At 40.6% G+C, this 22,292-nt stretch overlaps 1 protein-coding gene across 2 annotated transcripts in view; it reads left to right on the top strand.

Moving 5' to 3' along the window:
• kcnq3 (potassium voltage-gated channel, KQT-like subfamily, member 3) overlaps positions 1–22,292 on the top strand; it is a 304,277-nt gene that overhangs the window by 235,472 nt on the left and 46,513 nt on the right. For both annotated transcript variants that reach the window (XM_052023991.1, XM_052023990.1), the window contains 2 exons: positions 9,042–9,136; positions 21,354–21,380. In XM_052023991.1, the coding sequence (XP_051879951.1) occupies positions 9,042–9,136; positions 21,354–21,380 (122 nt within the window). The remainder of the gene's footprint in view (positions 1–9,041; positions 9,137–21,353; positions 21,381–22,292) is intronic.

Raw genomic sequence — 22,292 nt, 5'->3', positions numbered from 1 at the left:
AAACTACAATCAAATATTCATCCACCACACTTTCAGGCAGTGCACTCCAAATCATAACAACTCACTGGGTAAAACAGATTTTTCTCATGTCACCCAATCTGCTGTCAATCACTTTAAATATATGTCCTCTAGCCGTAGGAAATGATGGGTGCTTTTCTTATCAATCTGATGTGTCATACACTCCCTTTTCTGCTTCAACATTCTCTCTTTCATCGTCTAGGGAGCTCTCAGATATGTTGCCTCACCTTTCCCTCTTGTAGATATGTATTAAGGATGTACCTGGTCCTTCTCGTTCTAGGATCCCTATTGTTTAATTATAGTTTATAGTCTACCAATCATTGATTCAGTTTAATCCCTGTGAGGTCAAGAGTCCGGCTCCTCATTGCGAGATGTTTGTCCAATAGTCTTATAACAGTGAGATTGAAGGACAGAATCAATGAGAAATTTCTTCACCCAGAGAATAGTGACTCTTTGGAATTCTCTTCTCCAGAGGGCTATGGAGGCACTGAGATCAATGGAATTTTAGATATTAAGGGAATCAAGGGATAAAAGGTTAGTGCAGGAAGGTGGCATTGAGGTAAAAGAGCAGTCATGATCTTATGAGGGGCCAAATGACCTACTCCTGATTTAGTTTCTTATATTCTCTTAGTTCTTAACTCAAATTAGATGGATTCAGTCTGTGATTTCTCTCTGTCTCTCTCTCCCCACGCTATAATATCTTCCTAATCAATTCTGGCACCCACACTTCTCAGCCTTTCTCAAACACTTGGTAAGCAGCAATATTTAGTACCTAATCCTGCCCTTATGTTGAAACGTTTCTTGTTAAGTCACCACAAAAGGTTCTCATTTGCATCTGTAACTCACCAAACAATTTGCCACAGTTTATGCATTTACACACATGCACTCTAAGTCTCTCACTTTCTTGTAATCTCTTAATTTCCACTCACCTGATATTATACTGTTTCTTATTCTAACACTGTCTATCACTTCCAATGCTCTGTGCACCTTATCCCCCTTTCCAAATATTACATGTAGTACTCCTTTCCTGAGAAATTAGTTTAAACACTCACCAAACCAACAAGTAAATTTCCCCTTGATATTCCTATGAAGGTGCAACCCGTCCATCTGCCTGCCACAGAAATGGTCCCAATATCCCAGGAATCTGAATCTAAAGGGCGGCACAGTGCCACAGCTGGTAGGGTTGCTGCCTCACAGCGCCAGAGACCTGTTCAATCCTGACCTTGGGTGCTGTCTGGGTGGAGTTTGTCTCCCTGTGACCATGTGGGTTTCCTCTGAGTGCTCCAGTTCCCTCCCACATCCTAAAGACATGCAGGTTGGTAGGCTAAGTGGCAACTAGAATATAGGTGAGTGGTAGAATCTGGGGGGGAGGTTGATGAGAATGTGGGAAGAATAAAAAATTAGATTAATGTAGGATTGGTATAAATGAGTGGTCTGTAGTTGGTGCAGACTCGATGGGCTGAAGGGCCTGTTTCCATGCTGTATAATTACATGAATTTCTATGACTCTCCTTGGGCACTATGTCCCCAGCTGCACATTAATCCACCTGACTTTCCTACCTCTTCCTGCCACATGACTCTGGGAGTAATCTAGAGATTACAATTCTGCTTTTTAAAACTGGAACTTCTGAATCTCCAGCTGTCAGCCATTAAACTTTCCCCTCCACCCCCCTGCCCCCATGTTAATGGTTGCAATGTGAATCATTACTTTAGGCTTTGCGTCTGCCTTGTTGCAGAATATTCTGTGCACTCTCTGATATCCTGTGCCCTGGCATCGGGGACTTATGTTGATAGTTACAGAAACACCTGCCTGCACCTAATTATGCAAACCTCCTTGACTACTACATCTCCACACCTCACAGCATCTTCATGAGCAATCCCTTGTCCTATGGTATGATGCTCCGGAGTGTGGACCTTCAAGGTCTTATCACCCCACCAGTCTCTAATACTGAGCATCAGTTTGCAAGCAGCGCATGTTTAAGATTCTTGCATTTCCTGCTGTTTGGGTGACTACTTATTTACTTCCCTAAACTCTGTTGGTGGGGTGATGGGTTCAATCCTTCAGCCTTCCTTATGCTCAGTGTTGACTCCAAAAGGCTTGATCCCTGAGAATATACCCTGATGTCCCTAGGTGGCACAGGAACAGGAGTCAATTAGTCTCAACTGTCTTTCATTGTCTTATATCTTGTCCTTGTAGATACACATTATTAACCTGTTCTTCTAATTAAATTACCCATATCTTATTTTCAATTGTTTATCTTTTATAAGTTAATTAGTAGATAATTAATTTTCCAGATTGTTGCAATCTTTTTTTAAAGAAACTTGCATTAATCAGTACCATCTCCTGTGTTGCCCACTGTCTCTCCTTCCAGTTCTTTCCTGGTCTGCCCATTTTTCTTCCCTTTCCCCCACCTCCCAGCACCCCATCACCCACGTTTGTCCTCCTCCCCTTCCTAGTTCCATCCACTTATTGCCCACACACACTTCACCCACCAGATCCCCTCTCCGTCTATTCCATCTTACTTCTCAGATTCCAGCACTCGAAGCCTTTGTGTCCCCACTCATCACTCTCTTGCCTCTGTTTCGATCTTCACCCTCCCCTTACCCCACCCGGGTCCATCTGCCTCCCTTATTTTTCCCTTGTTTATTTCCATCTAACACCTACCTGCTTCTGTTTCCCAACTCCTCCTCTCCCACTCTCTCACCTGGCTCTATCTGCTCATCATCCCTCACCTCTCCTCACCGACTGACCCTGTCTCACCCCTCCCCCTCTCCTCTTTATAACAGCTACCCTTTCTCCACTCTCAGTCCTGATGCAGAGTCTTGACCTGAAACATTGACAATTCCTTTCCCTCCACAGATGCTGCTCGGCTCGCTGAGTTTCTCCAGCAGTTTGTGTTTTGATCCAAATTACAGCATCTTCAGTCACTTGCATCAACAAAGATTTAAGTAATCTTCCTAAAACTTCCATTGACCACCACAAACTAAAACCTCCTTCCCCTCTGCAAAAATTCCCACACTGATTAAATGATCAGTTTTAGCACTGTTAAGACTGCAATCCATTCAAATTATTTCTGCATTTGAGCAATCCTCTTTACTTCAAATTTTAAGTCACACTCAAAGTATCCCAGAACTGAATCACACCCTGCTGACACCAATTACCACCTATTCAGGTAGCTACTCACACATTAATGCCATAGATGTTAACAATGGCTATTGTAAAAAGGTACCACAAATTTACATTGATGTTAAATCCTAAATGCTAAACTAAATCAGATTCATTAACTCCTTCCCACTCTGATCCTGATTTTAGCACTCTGTTCAAGGTTCTCTCTGTGCCATGACTCTCAATCATAGTCTTCAAGAAATATCTGAACCACTTAGACCTTATTGATTCCAATGGTCATTATGCATTTGCAAAGGGCCTTGAACTCTATTCAAAAATGTAAAAACTTCAGATGCTGAAAATCTGAAATAAAAACTAAGTGCTGTATATACACAGGATTCCGTTTATAGAAAGAGAAACAGAGTTAACATTTCAGGTTGGAGACAAAGGATTCCCAAAGATTTGTGATAGGCCAGTTTCAAACACTATGGATGAACTTACAACAATCTTAATCATAAGGACAAGGTATTAGAAACACCATTGGGACCAAAGGCTGTCAAGTTGCCATGTCCTATTAACCTGCACCTGAGGGTTTAAATAAAGCAGCTGCAGAGATAGTAGAGCTATTGGTTGAGATTTTTCAAAACTCACTGGGAAGGTACCAGCGGACTAGAAAACCTCAAATGTGATTCCAATGTTCAAGAAGGGAGGAAGACAAAAAAGCCGGTAATGATAGGCCTCTTAGATTCACTAAGAAAAAGTAGCTTGTCATTTAGGAAAGCTTAATGTAAGCAAATCGTCAGCATGATTTTACGAAAGGCAAATCATGTTTGACAAATTTTCTAGAGTTCTTTGAGGATGTAACAAGCAGAGTTGATAAAGGGGAAGCTGTAAATGTCGTGTATTTGGATTTTCAGAAGACATTTGACAAGGTGCCTGTCAGATCCGGTTATTTTTGAATCCACGGGTTCTTTCAGGAGTCCAAGAATGCGTTGAAAACAACTTGCTGCTTCACAAAGTTTCATTGGAAAAGTTTAAAACAAAGAAACAGTCACAGAGCACATGGCACTAATAAGATAAGAGAAGATATTTTTATTAGTCACATGTACATCGAAATACACAGTGAAATACTTCTCTTGCATAGAGTGTTTTGGGGGCAGTCTGCAAGTGTCACCACGTTTCCAGCACCAACATAGTATGCCCACAACTTCCTAACCCGTACGTCTTTGGAATGTGGGAGGAAACCAGACTACTAGGAGATGAGCCAAGACAAAGGAACTAACAATGAGCTAGGGCTGGGGGAAGAGAGCAAGAGAGAGATAGAGGCAAGAGAGAGAGAGCATGATAAGCAAGAGAGCAAGAGGCAAGAGAGAGAGCAAGAGGCAAGAGAGAGAGCAAGAGAGAGAGCAAGAGGCAAGAGAGAGAGAGCATGATAAGCAAGAGAGCAAGAGGCAAGAGAGAGAGCAAGAGGCAAGAGAGAGAGCAAGAGAGAGAGCAAGAGGCAAGAGAGAGAGAGAGCAAGATGAGGCAAAAGAGAGAGCAAGGTAAGCAAGAGAGAGATCGAGGCAAGAGAGTGATTAACAAAAAATGACACATTTTATACCTGAGATAAGAGGTACTCCTTAGCTAACAATAGTCCAATCAGAAAACCTATTAGATACTTGTGGCAAAACCGACCAGTGAGAAAACACATATTCACCTGATGGATGAACCAATAAGCTAAGAAGCGGCCATTCCTTATACAGCCACTTGAGGTGTATTAAACAGTATACATGTTAAAAAACTACTTAAAACAGTCGAATCCAACATGCCTCATGAAAGTTGGTGCACAAGACAAGAGCTCAAGGTATTAGGGGAAGTGTGCTAGCATGGATTGAAGGTTGGTTATTGCATAGAAGAGTCAGAATAAATGTGTCTTTTTCAGGCTGGAAAGACGTAGATATTTGAGTGCCCCAAGGATCATTTCTTGGTCCTCCATTATTTATGCTTTACATTAATGACCTGGAGGAAGGAGCAGAGTGTAAGGTATGCAAGTCTGTTGAGGACATAAAACTAGGTGGGGGGGGGGGTATGTTAGGATGAGGATATTAGGACTCTGCATCAGGATAAAGATTGGTTGAGCGAGTGGACGAAAACATGGCAAATGGTGTTTAATAGGGAAAGTGTGAGGATATGTACTTCAGCAAGAAGAATCTAAACACACACTATTATCTAAATTGAGAAAGATTGCAGATGAGTGAAGTACAAAGGAATCTAGGCGTTCTGATGCATGAATCACAGACAGTCGGCAGGCAGATGCAGTGAGTAGTTAGGAAGGCAAATGATATATTGGTCTTTATTGCAAGAGGATTGAAGTTTAGAAATAGGGAAGTCTTGTTGCAATTATGCAGGATGTTGGTGTTGGAGTAATGTGCACAGTTTTGGTCCTTTTATTTAAGAAAGGATATACTAGCACTAGAGGCAGTCCAAAAGAGATTCACTCAACTAATTCCTGGATGAGAGGATTGTGTTATCACCGTCAGCTAAAGAAATTAGATCTCTATTCTCTGGAGTTCAGAAGAATAAGTGGTGAACTTACGGAAGCATAAAAGATCCTGAAATGATATGACAGAGTAGATATTGAAATGTTTCCACTGGTAGGAGAATCTCAAATGAGGGGACATAGTTACAAGATTAGGGGACAGTCATTTAAAACTGAGGTTACCTAAAACTGAAGTCATTTAATTTTCTCACCATTTAGAAAATAGTCTACACCTTTATTCTTTGTACCAATGTGGATAACCTCACACTTCCCTACACTGTATTCCACCTGCACTACTTTGCCCACTCTCCCAAACTGTCCGTCCTTCTGCAGACTCCCTGCCTCTGCCACACTACCTGTCCCTCCACCCATCTCAGTATCATCTGCAAACTTGGCCACAATGCCATCACTTCCTTCATTAATATTTAAAGTGAAAAGTTGCAGTCCCGGCACTGATCCCTACATAACTTCACTGGTCACCGGCAGCCATCCTGAAAAGGACCCTGTTCTCCCCACTCTCTGACTTCTGCCAGTCAGCCACTCTTCTATTCATGCTAGTACCTTGCCTCTAACACCGTGGGCTCTTACCTTGTTTAGCAGCCTCATGAGTGGCACCTTGTCAAAGGTCTTCTGAAAATCCAAGTAAATAACATCCACCAGCTCTCCTTTATCTAACCTACTTGTTACCTCCTCAAAGAATTCCAACAGATTTGTCAGGCCAGATCTCCCCTTAATGAAACTGTGATGACTTCATCCTATTTTATCATATATTTCAAAGTACTCCGAATTTTCATCCTTTATAATGGGCTGTAAAATCTTAACAACCACCAAGGTCAGGCTAACTGGCCTATAATTTCCTGTCTTTTGCCACCCTCCCTTCTTAAGCAAAGGTGTCACATTTGTGACTTTCCAGTCCTCAGGGACCCTCCCTGACTCCAGTGTCTCTTGAAAGATCATTACTAATGCCTCCACAATCTCTTCAGCTACCCCTTTCAGAACTCTGGGTTGTTGTCCATCTGGTCTGTTGATTTATCCACCTTCAGACCTTTCAGCTTGCTTTTCATCTTCTCCTTAGTAATGGCCATTACACTCATCTCTGTCCCTTGATTCTCTTGAAGTACTGGCATGTTACTGGTGTCTTCCACTGTGAAGACTGACGTAAAATATTTATTTAGTTCATCCACTATTTCCCTGTTCCCCATTACTACTTCTCCAGCATTATTTTCAAGTTGTCCAATGTCCACTCTTGCCACTCTCTTACCTTTACTCTTGCTCCTATTTTCCTATGTTCAAAATTGGCCACCAGGAGGTCAAAACCTGGGATCCAGGACTGGGGTCTTCAGCAAATGAGGAAGAAAAAACCTGGAGCATGGAGGCCCAAGATTTCCTTGTGGGCCCAGTATAACACACTTGTTTACTTTAGTACCTGCCAAGTGCAGGAGGGGAGATGTTAAATTGACTGTCCTCTCCCTGCAACTCCCACTCTTCATCCCTTCCCTGATGATGCTCCGTTCACCAACTCTGCATCTCATTGTGCCTCCTATGTAGCAAAATTCAGTGAATGCAGCAGCCAAACATGAAGACTCTACTCAAAAATTGTCGAATTTAGTCTTCCTACTCTTCATTTATACATTTTGAAATAAATTCACAATTCAGTATAACATATTTGTTTTCCAGAGTTTTATCTTTGTTTTCCAAAGATAAAAAAGAAAAAAGAGAAACTGGTAATGATATGGTTGGGTGTACCTGTCATCAAAAATATTCCAAACTGGCTTCCCTTTAGTGTTGCTGGCTCATCTTGTGTATATTTGATTCTACTATTTTAGCTTTGCAACATCTCCAATTTTAAAAATTCTCTTAATTTGAAGTAGTACCACCAATACCCTGGTGATGGCGGTAGTGATCTATTGGCAATACTTATGTGCCAACACTTTTGATTTCCTCACAATCTCCTTGGTGATTCTAAATCTGGTTTGACGATCTCTCTCTGGAATAATTGAACCACCATGAAAGTTGCAAAACGTCAGGAAGCTCAAAAATTCATTGGCTTTCAATTCATCAATTTAGACTGAACTTGACTCCAATTTAAACTTTTCAAAAAACTGCTAAGATTTAATTTGTACTGTAGATGTTGCACATTGCACATAGCTCTCTGTGTACAGACACGGACACACAGATGTATGTATGCAGACAGATATGCAGGGACACAGATATCTGTGCAGAGTTAGACTCATGCTCTCAATGTATATTTGTTTTGTTGAACTTAAAGACAGGGGTGACAGCTCAAGTTTTGGCCAGGAATGCAATTTCCAGAAACCACTGCAGTTTTCTTTAGCAGTGGAAATTCAGGAAGCAATTGCCCTTTCCCTCATACTAGTTCACTCCAACACTGGCTTGTCTGATTTGGAAAAATATGGTTTTCTCAATGATTAGTTTCAATTTTTGTTTTAAAAAGAATGGGGCAAAAATTAATTTCCATTCTGTCCAGCTTCTCACTACCCAGCACCAGGGCAACAGTTCCGCAGAGCTCCTGAGGATCCAACCACCGCAGCAGCTACACCCCAGATATATACACTTAAAGCGACAGTTGTTTGACTAAAAGTCTTAATTTTAATGTTGAATGTGGCAGAAGAATTTGCATACTCTAGTGCTCTTTGTCTCTTGTTAATCTTGACAGTGAGATTAGTTGCCCCTTCATGTGGGTTTCTTTAAGTTGAGTGCTCTGTGTCACAATGTTCTTTCAGTTTCTATTTGGTGTGTGGTTATTTTAAATTTCTTTAAGATTTCTCATTGGATATGGGCATTACTGGCAATGCCAGCATTTATTATCCATCCTTGATTGTTATTAAGGAGTTGGTGGTGAGCTGCTGCAGTCTGTGTGATGAAGATACTATCACAATGTTGTAAGATAGAGAGTTCTGGGCTTTAGTTCCCAGCAATGATGAAGGTGTGTGATCTGCAGGTGATGGTGTTTCCATACACCTGTTTCCCTTGCTCATTGAGGTGATAGGAGCTTATGGATGTGGAGGCTGCTGTTCAAGAAGGCTTGGTGAGTAAGTGCAGTTAGTTTTGTAGATAGTACACACTGGAGCCACTGAACATTCATGGTGGAAGGAGCAAACGTTCAGGGTAGTGAGTGTGGTACAGATCATGTCGCTGATCAAGCCCTCTGAGTTCTATTGGAGCTACACTTTGAAAGGTAACCTGAAAGTTTAGCATCACAATTCTGATTTGTGCCTTGTGGGCATTGCAATCCCATGGGAGATTGGCTGGCAAAGATACAGGCACAAAACATTCCAGAAGTTCCAGAATCTATGAAGGAGAACCTGCAGAGAACAACATTGATTGAGATTATCCTTTGTAAAATCTTCTTTTCCATGTTTTTGTTTCGTTGCAGACTGCATGGAGATTTTATGCCACCAACCTCAACAGGAATGATCTTGCTGCCACATGGAGATACTACGAAACTGTCATTGCAATTCCTTTCTTCAGGCATGTATGCCACTGCTCAGTTCAACTCTACAAACAAAAAATGCATAATTAACTGATGCTTTATTTACTATTATGTTTTTTTTTCGCTTTCATTCCCTTCCCAAATTGATCGTTTATCTTAAAACTTTAGTGTGCATGGCGCTATTATGCTCCTGATGAGAATTCAGTTTGCGTAGCAACATGGAAGCCAGTTTTGAAGGCCTTGAATACCTGAAAAAGTAGGTACATGGGTCACTCATTTTCCACATGTTTATTATATGTTTTGTTCAATTTATAGTTTCATGTCTGTTTCAATTGTAATTAAGTTATCAATTATAACAATCCAATTAATTTTAAATATATAAAAAATAAATGATTAGGAATTCTCAGATATAAAATAAAAACACTCTCAAAGTTTGAGAATTTAAAGCTCTGAAAACTCACAATTGTCTTTATTTAATTCTAAAGATCTGCCAAATTACTGTCTTTAAGCAAAAATATTTCAGCTCTAGTCATTTAATAATTTAGATACAAGTTAGAAAGCTTGGTGTTCTAATCAAGTAAGGTTAGATTTGACACAGAGTTAAGATGGCTAGCTGAAAGTTTGTATTAACAACTGCAATATTCTACTTTAGTTTTTTTTGTATTGGGGGTGAAGGGGGAGATTAAGCTTATTTTGGGAAATAACAAAAATAATTTAATTTAAAACTTAATCACGCCTTCTGGAAGTTATTCTAACATTAAAACTAATTTTAATTTAACAATGCATTTAGGTCCATTTGAACAATTGGTTTGCAGAATTAAAAGTCTAAAATGTTGTTTGGATCTTTTGCCTTTCCTTTGGCTGAAATCCCATGGAAGTTATATGTGCCCATCTATTGTCCTGTAGAAATTCTACCCAAACTTCTTTACTGCAGCATCAGATTTAAACATCTCCCACATTTGAGGATGAATTTTATTTATAAACATTGGAAGGCTTAACTAGGTGGGCACCTCAGTAAATACAATTTCAGAAAAAAATATTAAACTGCTGAAGATTTGTCTGGTCTGCTTTTCTGAGATTATGAGTGGAGAGAGGTTTAGTATTTGGCAGGAGAGAGAGTGGAACAGTATAGAGAATACTATGGAGAATCATAAAAGTGCATCAGTCATTTAGATTATGTGAATCACTTAAACATCTTCATGCAGTTTGACTTTTAAAAGTCTCACAAAACATGCTAATCTCAACAGGCAAATAGACAATTTTACATGAGAGCACTCAAAGATAAAATGATAAAATGCTGGAATTATTCCACAGGGCCACCAACATCTATGAAAAGGTAAATGTTGGGTTAATGTTTTGGCAGATCCATCATCAGAACCCATTGATCCTGGGAAAGGTCAGGTCTGTGAACTGATCATGTAAATCTCAGTAAGTTTAGGATTCCCATGGAAATATGGAAGTCCAAACTTGTTGGCCAGTTCTGCTGATGTTTTCATGGTTGTGCTCCAGCACTGGAGTCTGGAGGCAGAGCATAATCTTGCTGCATTCCTCACTATAAATGCCTGCTGTACCTATGCCAAGTTAGATCTTCTGCAGGAAAAGTAGGTCCATTCATTCGAACATTTGAATGGAGAAATAAGGCTATGATGGAGAAAGGTAAGTATAAGGTATTTTGCTTCTTGTTATTCATTTTGCTTATTGTTTTAAATATTTATTTCTATTATTTGGTATTTAACTAATTTCTTTTTCTTTTAATAATTGTTAAAATATTTTAATTCTTTAATTGATTTGTAATAGTCTTTGATTCTGTAGGTCAGGGCTTTAACAGCTGCCAAAGTTTTATTCAGCTGTTTCATGGGCAGGGCTCATTTCTGGCCCACCTATGTGGTGGCTTTATGCTGCACTAGACTTTGCTGGTGTGCAGGAACTCACCATGTAGGTTCTGGATTTTAACCTTCCAGCAAGCTGATGTTGAGGGATCTATAAGAGGTAAGTTTCCATTGTTCTATATATCAGCAACATTCTGGCCATCTACTAATTGAGATATCCTTGGCTTTAGGGAATAGGCAGTCCATTTGTATCTCTCTGGGTTTTCATTCCCAGTGACTTCAAGGCACTTATGTAAGATAGACTTTTGACTCATAATTACCCCTTTTTACATTATCAGCCAAAGTCATGTTCATCCCCCAATGAATGACACTGGCCAGACAAGAGGAACCAATTATTCCTTTTAATTGTTGGTGTTAAGGGGGCATTTAGAGTGCATCAAGCAGGACTGGTGCCCACACCTTCTTGTACTTCAACCCCATGCATGGTTCAAGCATCACCATGTCGAATTTGTAAATCTTCCATGAGTCATTGGCTGAGGCTGAGAGGGAACAGATCTCTTTTTGCCAGGACTAAGAGCAGCACCACTCCAAAAGCTACAGGGACTTTCTACCAGGCTAAATACGTGGATACGGGGTTGATTGGCTGTGCCCTGTTCGGACTCCAAACAATGCCTAAAACAGTTGAGGAAGAATTACAAAGGTTTGTGGTGGTGAGCTTTCTATTTATGGAAAACAGTTTTACAAATTGATGCTACAGATTTAATGCTTTCCTGCTACACACATGGGGATGTAAAATGAACAAATAATTAGCCTCATCTCAGTGACAGTAAAGTGAAGCTAGGAAACACCCATAAATTGACATTTGTATAAAATTGTGCAGAATAATTTTATTCAATTTATATTTCACGTTTTTATAGTATGGAAATGTTTACATTTTTGTGCTTCTAAACATGTTGGCATTTCCATTATGTATGATATTGCAAAATTGCATTAACAGTCAATTAAACATTGCACAGATTTACAAGCATTCTGCTTTCAAGTTTACCCAGTGGCCTGTGGCACTCATGGGATTAGTGGTGTTTAAAATCACATCTGGTGAAGCAGAAAATAAGCAGTTTATAATTACAGAAATTGGCTTTATTCCAAGCCTGTTTAGGATTACACCCATTAAAAGGTTCTCTGAATTTTTAATCATTCAAAATACATATCTTTATTTTGTTGTTTTTTTATTTAGTTATGCAGATATGTGTTCCGATGTTTTGATGTAATATTTTTCACTGGCTTTATTTTACATCCTGCTGTCAAGAATGTGGAGATCTGGCCCAGTACGAATGCTCATCTAATTAATACTCTAGGATAGTCAAAAGTGACTCTCCATTCTGTTTTGTCTTTCTCCATTGAGCCAGCTTAGAAACTGGTTGGAGCAGAGCTGGAGCCTGTGGCAGAGCTTCTAGTCAATGGCACTCATCACACTGTGCTTGACACACATCTGTACAACTATGAAAAATCAGGTCAGCAGGGAATGAAATATTGATTATCATTGCAGCACCAACAGAAGTTTTCACATTTATCCCACAGTTTTGGTATCTATTTAGTGGATGATTCACACCGGGGTATATCCTGGAGCAGAAAGAGAACATTGGTTCAAATTATTTGTCTCCAGGATATTTTCTATCCTTTAGTATGTTTCAAGCACTTTGAATCAAACAAAAGTGTAACATTTTCTTTACAATTCAGAAAAAGAAATGATACCATCTCCCCCAGCATTCTCAGCCTATCTCTCAATGCTGGCAAATTGATGAAAGATGCTATTCACAATGCACCGAAGCAGCATTTACTTATCAATAACTTGGTGCCGATACTGAGCTTGTGTCCTGCCAGGGCCACTTAGCGGCAGATATTGTTACAGTCTTAGTGTACATGTTAATTACAGGGTAGCATTCCAGAGGTAAGAAGAGATAGTTAATGGCACAACATCAAGGTGTCATTTAACCATGGAGTCCGAGTAAAACTTCAGTCAATGTGAATGGGGGACAAGCTTTTAACTGGAGTCAAACAATGCACGAAGGTGATTGTATTTGGAGGACACTGATTTCAGTCCCAAGCGTTATTGCAAAAACTTCTCAGGCCTAGTTGTCTTCATCTGCTTCGTCAGTGATCTTCCCTCTTTCATAGAGCCAGAAGGTGTTGATTGAGAACAGCTCTCTGTTCATTTCGGCACAAAATTCCTTGGGTAACAAAGCAGTCCTTGCAGCAAAACCTTGGCAACATTCAGGTACAATCCAATAAGTGGCGAGTAACATGCCATACAGGTTCCTGGCAGAGATCATCTCCAACAGAGAGTCTAATCATAACCCCTTAACATTCATCAGTATTACTATCACTGAATCCCCACCATCAACATCCATGGGGCGGGTGGGGGGAGATCACCATTGACCTGGACCTTACCTGAACTAGGCAAATAAATATCATGACTATAAGAAGAGGTCAGAGGCTGAGTATCTTGTAATGGGTGACTCACCTCTTCACACCCCAATGCCTTTCCATGATCTACAAAGCGGCCTGCTAGCTTGGAATCCTTGCCACCATTTTAATCGTATGTTCCCTACACCACCAGTAGGCCATGGGTAGAAGGGCAAGCAAAACAGCTACATGGGCAAGTTACACACCATCCTTACTCAGAAATAGATTACTGCTCTTTCATTTTCCAGTTGTCTATAACCTGGTACTCCTACCGAACATGACTGTGAAGGCAACTTCACTACACTCGCCACAATGGATCAGGAAGACAGCTGAGAATGGGCAATAGAAACTAACTTTTTATCCCAGAGAAAATATTAAAAAAATCCAAATTCTGCTTATGGGGTGGGGTGTGACCAACCCACAAGCATTTTGTTCAAGAACCTTCTGATGCAAAATTCAGTAACGCCCAGGGCCATAATGTCATCCACAGCTAAGCAGGCCTCACCTGCCAGAAGGTCTTCCCTTTCAATCTGCACACAAAATCCCGGTCAGGGCCTTCGGGTGTGGGTTCCCGGGAGAAGGAGGCCTCGGGAGTTATGAAGGAGAATTGACACTAGTTGGGGAAGGTCATCAGTCAGAGATCAATAAGGGAGTCAGTGACTGGGAATCGGTGGGGAGGATCCATCAGGAGGTTGGTGCTCATGGTTGGGGTGAGAAGTAAAAACAGCAGAAAAATAGTTGGTAGGCTCATGCAGGAGGTTGGTAGTTGGTCGGCACTGCAGGCTGATAGATTGGTGATTGGGGCTGTGCAGGAGAGAGAGGGAGAGGTGAACTTGTTTAGGCCAGCACCTCGCAACCTGGGGGAGTGATTGTATGGGAGTCCAAGGGAGTGCTGTCACATCACACAAATATGTTATTTAAAGGGGCAGTTTCCAAGTGTCAAGCCTCATGGTCTGGTAGCCACTCAGACAGGTCTCCTTTAATGTAACCTGACACTAACACTGAAAGACCTACTTCCTCTTTAATGTCCTTCAGTGTCCCTGGGCCTCACATGTGTTAATGAGAATCACAGAAGTGACATTCGTATGCACGTTGTATGCTACTGGCTGTCACTGTGTGTATCTAGGCTCCTCTGTACATTGACGTCAGGTACAGAGAGGAACCAGAAGAAAAATTGTTGGCCATGCAGCACCTTATTTTCCTTTTTGACTGTTTTTGTTAGTGTAATTGAATTGTTTAATGCACAGAAACCTGACACTAGGCAATCCAATTTCTAGGTTTAGGTGCTTACAGTCTGTAAAATTATGTCCTATACCCATTATGAATTGCTTTAAACTGTTTTGTTATGTGTATTGGAATTACAAAGTGTCTTCTGTGTTGTTTAAATAATGGCCCAGCTTTTGTTGGGTTCTGTTGGCCGTGGCAAATTTGCTGGCAAACTCTTGCAGCTTTCTACGACTGGACTCATGTGGATTCCATTCGTGGCGCAGGAGCTTGCTGGAATCCCCAGTATTTATGGTGGGAATCTGCATCCTGTGCTAGGTTAGTCCGGCACAGGATCTGCAGGGCCATTCATTTTAACAATGTTAAAGCTGCAGGGAAGGAAGGATAAGGATAAGTTTAGTTACCAATTTTAATTACTTGTGCTTGCAATCATGTTTGCAAACATTTAAATGCAACAGCTGAATTTTATTTTTTTAATATTTCTGATTGTTTATTTACTTATTAATGCTTTTGAATGTTTCTGGAAACCAAAGGCTTTCAGGACTATTGTAATACCTTGCCTGACATTAAAAATGGGGCTGGATGGGGGGAGGTGTGTATATTTGCCGCTGGTCTGTGTGATTTTGCTGGCCAGGCTTATTCTAGCCCTCTCCTGTGATCCATTTCATTGCCTGAGGCAGTGGCATTACTCTCTATTTTCCTGCTCAGCATCAGAGGTCAGTAAGGTTCCTCCTCCTGGTGCAGACTTGGTAAATACACAACATCAGTGCTTATTCTGGGCAGATCCTGCAGGAAAATCTGGCCCAGGAAGCACTGTAACACATTTCTGTGAAGTTTCACTTCTGTAACTTTGTTCAGGGACTTAAACCTCATTAATATTTGGAGGAAAACATGCAAATGAGTCAATGGTCAAGGTATCAATATCACACAGCATAATTTAAAACCATCTGTTACAGAAAATGTGTTTATATTTGTGATGGAACTGTAATATTTTGCACCTTTATTATGTTCTTCATAAGCTATCAAGATTTACTAAGTTATTTAAAGTTTATTAAGGGGAGGTGGTGGATGTCAGCAGACTGAGGAAGGAAGGAGAGAGGCTTGGGTGGTGGTCAGTTGCATGATTGGTGTCTTCTGATGTGAATTCTAAAAGTAGGATAAAAACAGAGATTTAAGAAGAAAATTTCAAGATGCACCCCTGAAAGGTCATTGACCTGAAACTTTAATTCTCCTCTTTCTGCACGCGCTACGTGACCTGCTGAGCATTTCCAACATTTTCTGTTTTTGTTAAGCGTATTTAATGTCTGAAATCTCCACCCTCAATCATTGAGCAAAAGGCTGTAGTGGCCAGATTGGGGGATTTGTGATGGGGTGTGTAGTTGGAGAAGGTTCCTATGAGGGATCTAAAAATTACAGCTGAAAGATGTGGTGCAAGAGAACTGAGAAGACATTCAGGAAATGGGAGTAAATTGGAGTGTATACTGAAGTCAATATGGATAGGTTTGGAGAAGACAAGATAGGGATTGAAAACACATCCAGAGTTTGGTTACATAAACTAGCAGCACAAATTGGCCACATTACTTTGTAATGGATTTGATGTAGAGTGTGAAGCTCAGTGTAAGGCTGAAGAGTTTGCTAATAGGACTTTTGCTTAAAAGCACCTTTTACAAAATCATATGAATCTAAGGAATGGGATCAGGAGTCGGCCATAATTACTCCTGCCCTCCCTTTGAATAAAGTCACAGCTGATCTGATGACCTCAACTCCACATTCCTGCCCGATCTCCATAATCCTATACTCCAAATAGCAACCTAGTCTTGAATATGTTCAATGACAGTATCCCAAACGCTCTGCAGAAGACAACTCCAAAAATTTCTAATCCTCTGAGAGAAGAAATACTTCTTTGTTTCAGTCTTAAATGAGTGGTCTTTCCTGTGCAATACACCTCTTGTTCTAGATTCCCCTACCAGGGGCAACATTACAGCCTCTATCCTCTTGTTCCATTTTATGTTTCAATAAGCAAGGATGCGATGGGAGAAATAACCTCCTTCTGTGCTGTAAATTTCTGTGCATCTTTGATAAAAACTACCTCTCATTTACCTTAACTCCAGAGGGCATAAGTTCAATCTAATTACATTTTCTTTATAAGACAATTCCTTCATTCCAGGATTTATCTAGCAAAGTACATCCTTCTTTAAATAAGGAGATCTAAACTGTCAGCAGAACTCCAGATGTGCTCTCACCAAAGTGTTGGCCATTTTTGTAGTCCATTTCTCTTACACCATGGCCAGTGTTCCATTCACCTTAATAATTAAGTGTGTATTGACTTTCTGTGAAGACTCCCAGATATCTGAACACCAGCTTTCATTAATTCCATATTATTTAAACAGATTGCTTTTTTTATTCTACACAATCTACCAACTTTTTGCACACTCACTGTCTATGTCTCTACAAAGACTTTTCATGTCCTTCTCACAATTTTCTCTCCCACTTATCCTTGAATTGTCAGCAAGCTGACATCTGGACATCCCAAAGCACTTTACAGCTAATGGAGGACTTCTGAAGTGTAGCTGCTGTGGTAATGTAAGAAAATGCAGCATTTAGTTTGCATATAGCAAGTTCCCACGAACAGCAAAGTGATAATGACCAGATGAACACACAGCGTTCTGACTCAGAGGTGAGAGAGCTGCCAACTAAGCCTTAGCTGACGCTGCTTAAGTTTGCAGACTGTAATACTGAGTATGAGTAAGTACCTTGGGGAAGTGAATCACCAGCTGAGGTGGGAGCACAGCAATATGTCTGTTGTTGATGAATTATAACAAGTAAATCTCCTCTACAACCCGTGTCTTTCAATGAGGTTCTGAGTGTCTGCCTCTGCCTGCTGCAGGCCAGAGTTTCCAGTGCTTGCTTGCGATGTGCGAAGGATCTTGACATCAGTACAAACTCAGGGGAAACCACGCTGCAGGGTCTTATCTATTCAGACTTCCCTTTCTAGGGTGCAGAAAATATAGGCGGAGAGATGGTGATTAGACTCAGTTTTGATTTGCCACCTATTAATAATCCTTTATGCACAGACACCTGAGTAAAACTTTAAAAAAAGGTTGAGAAAATGTTTTGTTTGAAAACAGGAAAGTCTAGGATCTGCTTCTGTTGACCTTAAAGGAAACACAATGTTTGTATCATAATTAGTTACTAAGCCATACATTAATTAAAGATAAAGAAAAGCATGTGTGTGATCCATTCTAATAGTAAATAGGAAATGACAGAAAAGGTCCAGACTCCATACAATTGTCTTCTTAAAGGAAAAGAGTGTGAGTGTTTTGCAACATACAATGAAAAGGGTACAGTCCCTGGCACTAATAGCAGGCACATTAACATTCATGCAGTTTGCCTACTGCGTGCTGTGAGCAATGTCGTGTCAAAGTTACAACAGGGATCACTTCCTCTCCAAAGTAATATCCATCCAAAATCCAAGTCAAGTTTGTCTGAGCCAAACTTAATTTCCCAATGGGCTGAGTTCACTGCTAATCCACTGTGGTAATCACACTGAGTGTGTCAGGAGTGAGACCCCTGTTTACTCAGCTGCCACCCTCCAGCTGGCATCCTGCATGGCAGCCAATGGGGCCTGGGGCTGTCACCGGGATCTTGCCATCCACAATAGCTGCTGGGTGCTGTCATCTTTGACCAAGGTGGCATCCTGACCAGAACCTCATCCATGCTCATGTCCAAGAACTCCTCGTCTAACCTGGCCCCTGGTGATGGGAAGTCACCCAGCAGGAAGGGCTTGGAGAAGTTACAAGGGCTCTGGAGGTCCTTCAGGGGCTGCCTGATCCAAATCATAAAATCATGCAAGAGCAAGAAAAAGCTGGTCATCCTTTAGAATCAGAATCAGGTTTATTATCACTGATGTATGTCATGAAGTTTGATGTTTTGCGGCAGCAGTACAGCACAAGACATAAAGACATAAGAACTTACTGTGTTACAAAAATAAATAAATAGTCCAAAAGAGGAAGTGTTCATGGGTTCATGGACCGTTCAGAAATCTGATGGCGGAGAGGAAGAAGCTGTTCCTGAAACATAGAGTGTGGGTCTTCAGGCTCCAGTACCTCCTCCCTGATGGTAGTAATGTGAAGAGGGCATGTCCCGGGTAGTGAGGGTCCTTAATGATGGATGCCGCCTTCTTGAGGCACTGCCTCTTGAAGATGCCTCGATGGCGGGGGTGGGAGGGGAGGGTAGGGGGGTGGGAGTTGTGCCCGTGATGGACCCGGCTGAGTCTACAACCCTCCACAGCCTCTTTTGATCCTGCACATTGGAGCCTCCATACCAGGCGGTGATGCAACCACTCAGAATGCTCTCCACCAAACATCTGTATAAATAGAAGTCTTTGGTGACATACCAAATCTCCTCAAACCGAATCTTTACGTGTGAGGTGTGAACACCTGATTGAAAAGGCTTGAACTGTCTGAAATAGTCAACAAGGTTAATGAGTTCCCAGCAACACTTTTGTAATGGACCCCTATAGCAGAGGTGTTGAAAAACAGAAAATACTGAAAATACTCAGCAAGTCAGGCAGCATCTGGGAGAGCACCTGTACTTGTGTGCTCCTTGCTTAAGTATCTGGAGGTGAATGAAGAGGGCAAAAGAAGTAGCGCGGGACTTGCTTGAACCAGAATTTCTGGAGCAGAGAATGCTGAGGGGTGACCAGATTGAGGTATACAAAATGTGAGGTGTATAGGTGGTGAGAAGCTTTTCCCCTTAGCAGAAGTATCCATAAACAGAGGGCATAGGTTTAAGGTAATGGAGGAGAAACTTTTTTCATGCAAAGTAGTTGAAATCTGGAATGCACTGAGGGGATGGTGGAGACAGATACTCCCACAACATTTAAGTAGCATTTAGGTAAGCACTTGAAACGTCATGGCTGTAGGCCTATGCTAGAAAATGGGATTAGTATAGGCTGGCATGGACACAGTGGGACCAAGAGCTTATTTCATGCTGTTTGAGTCTATGACTAAGAATTGCTCTGTCAAAACACATTCCCAGGCAGCTATTTAAAGAGCCTGAAATAGCTGGTGGGGAATGTTTGAAGAGAACTACTTAAGGTTCCCTAGAATGCCAGCAAAGAAGTAGTGCCTTTTGGTGCACTCTGACCTGCAGATAACCCTCACCGCCTGCCAAGGAGGCATTATTTATGTGGGAGGCATATATTACTCACAGACTGGAAACTATCGGTGTCGATTGGGTGAGTATCAGATAATGCTACTATGGATGCAGGGATTAGAACTGGCAGTAAAAGTTGAAATAAAATACAATAGGTTTTGGCAGGTGAAAATCTGACACAAACATCGACCTCAGAACATGCACATAAATAACTGTGCCATCACTTCCATTGCATTTCAAGCTTTTACGTTTTATATGCAGTCAGAAATACGTTGTCAATTATGACACAAACAACTTCTAAGTATTCTGTGAGATTTGTTCCAATCAATGCAGCTTTCCCTCTGTTTTCCTTTCACCTTTGCTTTGTAGTGGCAGCAGAAGTGCAGGATTGATCAGTAACACAGGCTGAGTAAGTCCCAGAGCATGAGCACTGTAAGCACCACATAGGAGAGAAAATAGAGAGAGAGAGGTTATGAGTCATCTTCATTCTCTCCAATGATGCATCATAGTGCATTTAAAATGTCTTTTGAACTTCCGCAATTGTATCAGTAAACTTGTTCAGAGGGATGTAAGCCAGACAACCAGCGGACCCCAAACTTCATTCCCGATCTGAACTCTGATAATCCATTTCAGCCAAAGTGGTAGGAGACGCTCTGTAATCCCCATTCCTTGGCTGGAACCTCTTCCAGAGGTACACAGGTAAGCTGAGGACAGGATGTCTGCTGCAGTAGACGAGGCTGACAACATTCAGCACCTGTCCATCTAAGTGAATGGTTTTAACCACTTGGTGGTACCAGGCATCAAAAGGACTTCAACTCAGCAAGGAATGAGAGAGAAAATAAATTGAGAAAATTAATTGCAAGTTCTATTTGTTTATTTGTGTTATAATCAGCATTTCATAAACATTTTGACCCCAATTTATTTTTTTGAAATTACCTTTCAGATTTCTTCCTCTGTTCATATCCATATTAATATTCAGCGTCCCTTGCCTCAATAGCATAGCATTATATGTTGCCTGGTCTTTTGCAATGATGCTGTCAATTCAATCCATAACAAGTTAAATAGCAGGAACCCAAATGAGAGGTTATCTGACTTTCCACACCTCCTTGTAGATTAATTACTGACTTCCTTATCTGTGGCTCTATGGCTCCATGGCTGGGAGGAGTAATAGTGGATAATTTGAGCACAGCAAACAACACTCTCACAACCTCTGTTATCAATTCTGTATGCAAGTTGTGTCGCAATCCTTCACAATATGTGCCACAAAGTCTAACGTGTGAGTAGTCCGTCATTGACAACCTGGTTTATTTTAAAATCTGGCTTACAATTGGAAACATATCCTACTGCATGAATTCTCTATCCTGACTATGATGGATGGAAAATGACTATTTATAGTGCACTTCGCAGATAGCAATGATATATGTTTATTGAGATTATTTTGTTTGATGATTGAATAGAAGATATAAAATATTCTATGCAATAGTTCTATTTTTATTTTTTAGACTTTTTACAATCTCAGTCTGTGGCTGATTGTAGATTAATGCATTAATACTGTCTTTTTTCCCCTTTGTTAATTCTAAAGAAAAGATCAAGGGGATGAAGCTACCAGGTTTGTTGATCTCTCTCGCTTTTTCGTTTTCAGTGTTTGATTAATGAAAGTATATAAAATCTGCTTAAAGGAAGACTGCTGGTTACAGAAGTTAGGGTTCATTTGGTAACTCCTTATGATTTTCTTTGATTTTTAAAATCGAAAACACATAGATTTCACGTATTAGTTGCCAACCATGCTGCACAATATAGAGGACCTACAAGGACAATGCCATTCAGCAGCTGCAGCTTGCGATCCTGCTAACATAGTGAGTTCCATTTGTTAAATTTGGTTGCAAGGATATTTGCAATGTTGAATATTCACTTAATATGAATGACAAAGGCCATCGCAGCAGAGTGTTGTGAACAAACACATTTTTATTTTGAATAAGAAATGGTGAATTAGAAACAGATATCAAATAATAATGCTATTTCTATGTTGGGAGAAAATGCTATCATTGTTAACTGTAATATTTCATATTTACTATTTCCATAGAAATAAAGTGCAGATAATGCAAGGAAGGAACAATATTTATCAAAGCTGACAATAATTGGAGCGAGCTAGGAGCAGCAAAGTGTCAATCATTGCCAGCCACTATGGTCCTGCTAGAAGCAGTGGCAGAAGTGTTAAAATGCTTGCCTCTCAAGGATAAGATACGAGTATTTCTGCAATTTATTTATTTATCAGCAGAACCAGGTAATATTAGAGCTGTACCACAGACTGAAAGGGAGTGTCATGATGATAAAGGTACATAATAAGAAAGTAAGATTAATAAAAAGGAATACTGACATCATTGCAGGTTAAAGGGAAGCAAATTATAATCAGTTTTTAAAAGTACTTTCTAAAATGCACTGAGTGGTTACCCACGTTGAATTCAACAGTTGCTGCCAACACTGTTCAACGCTTCTTAATTGTCCATCCCCTTCCTAGAGT

Source organism: Pristis pectinata, chromosome 9 (genome assembly GCF_009764475.1).
Source record: "Pristis pectinata isolate sPriPec2 chromosome 9, sPriPec2.1.pri, whole genome shotgun sequence".
In the NCBI taxonomy this organism is placed as follows: Eukaryota; Metazoa; Chordata; class Chondrichthyes; order Rhinopristiformes; family Pristidae; genus Pristis; species Pristis pectinata.
Note: the sequence above shows the minus strand (reverse complement) of the source record. Positions and strands in the feature narration are given on the sequence as shown.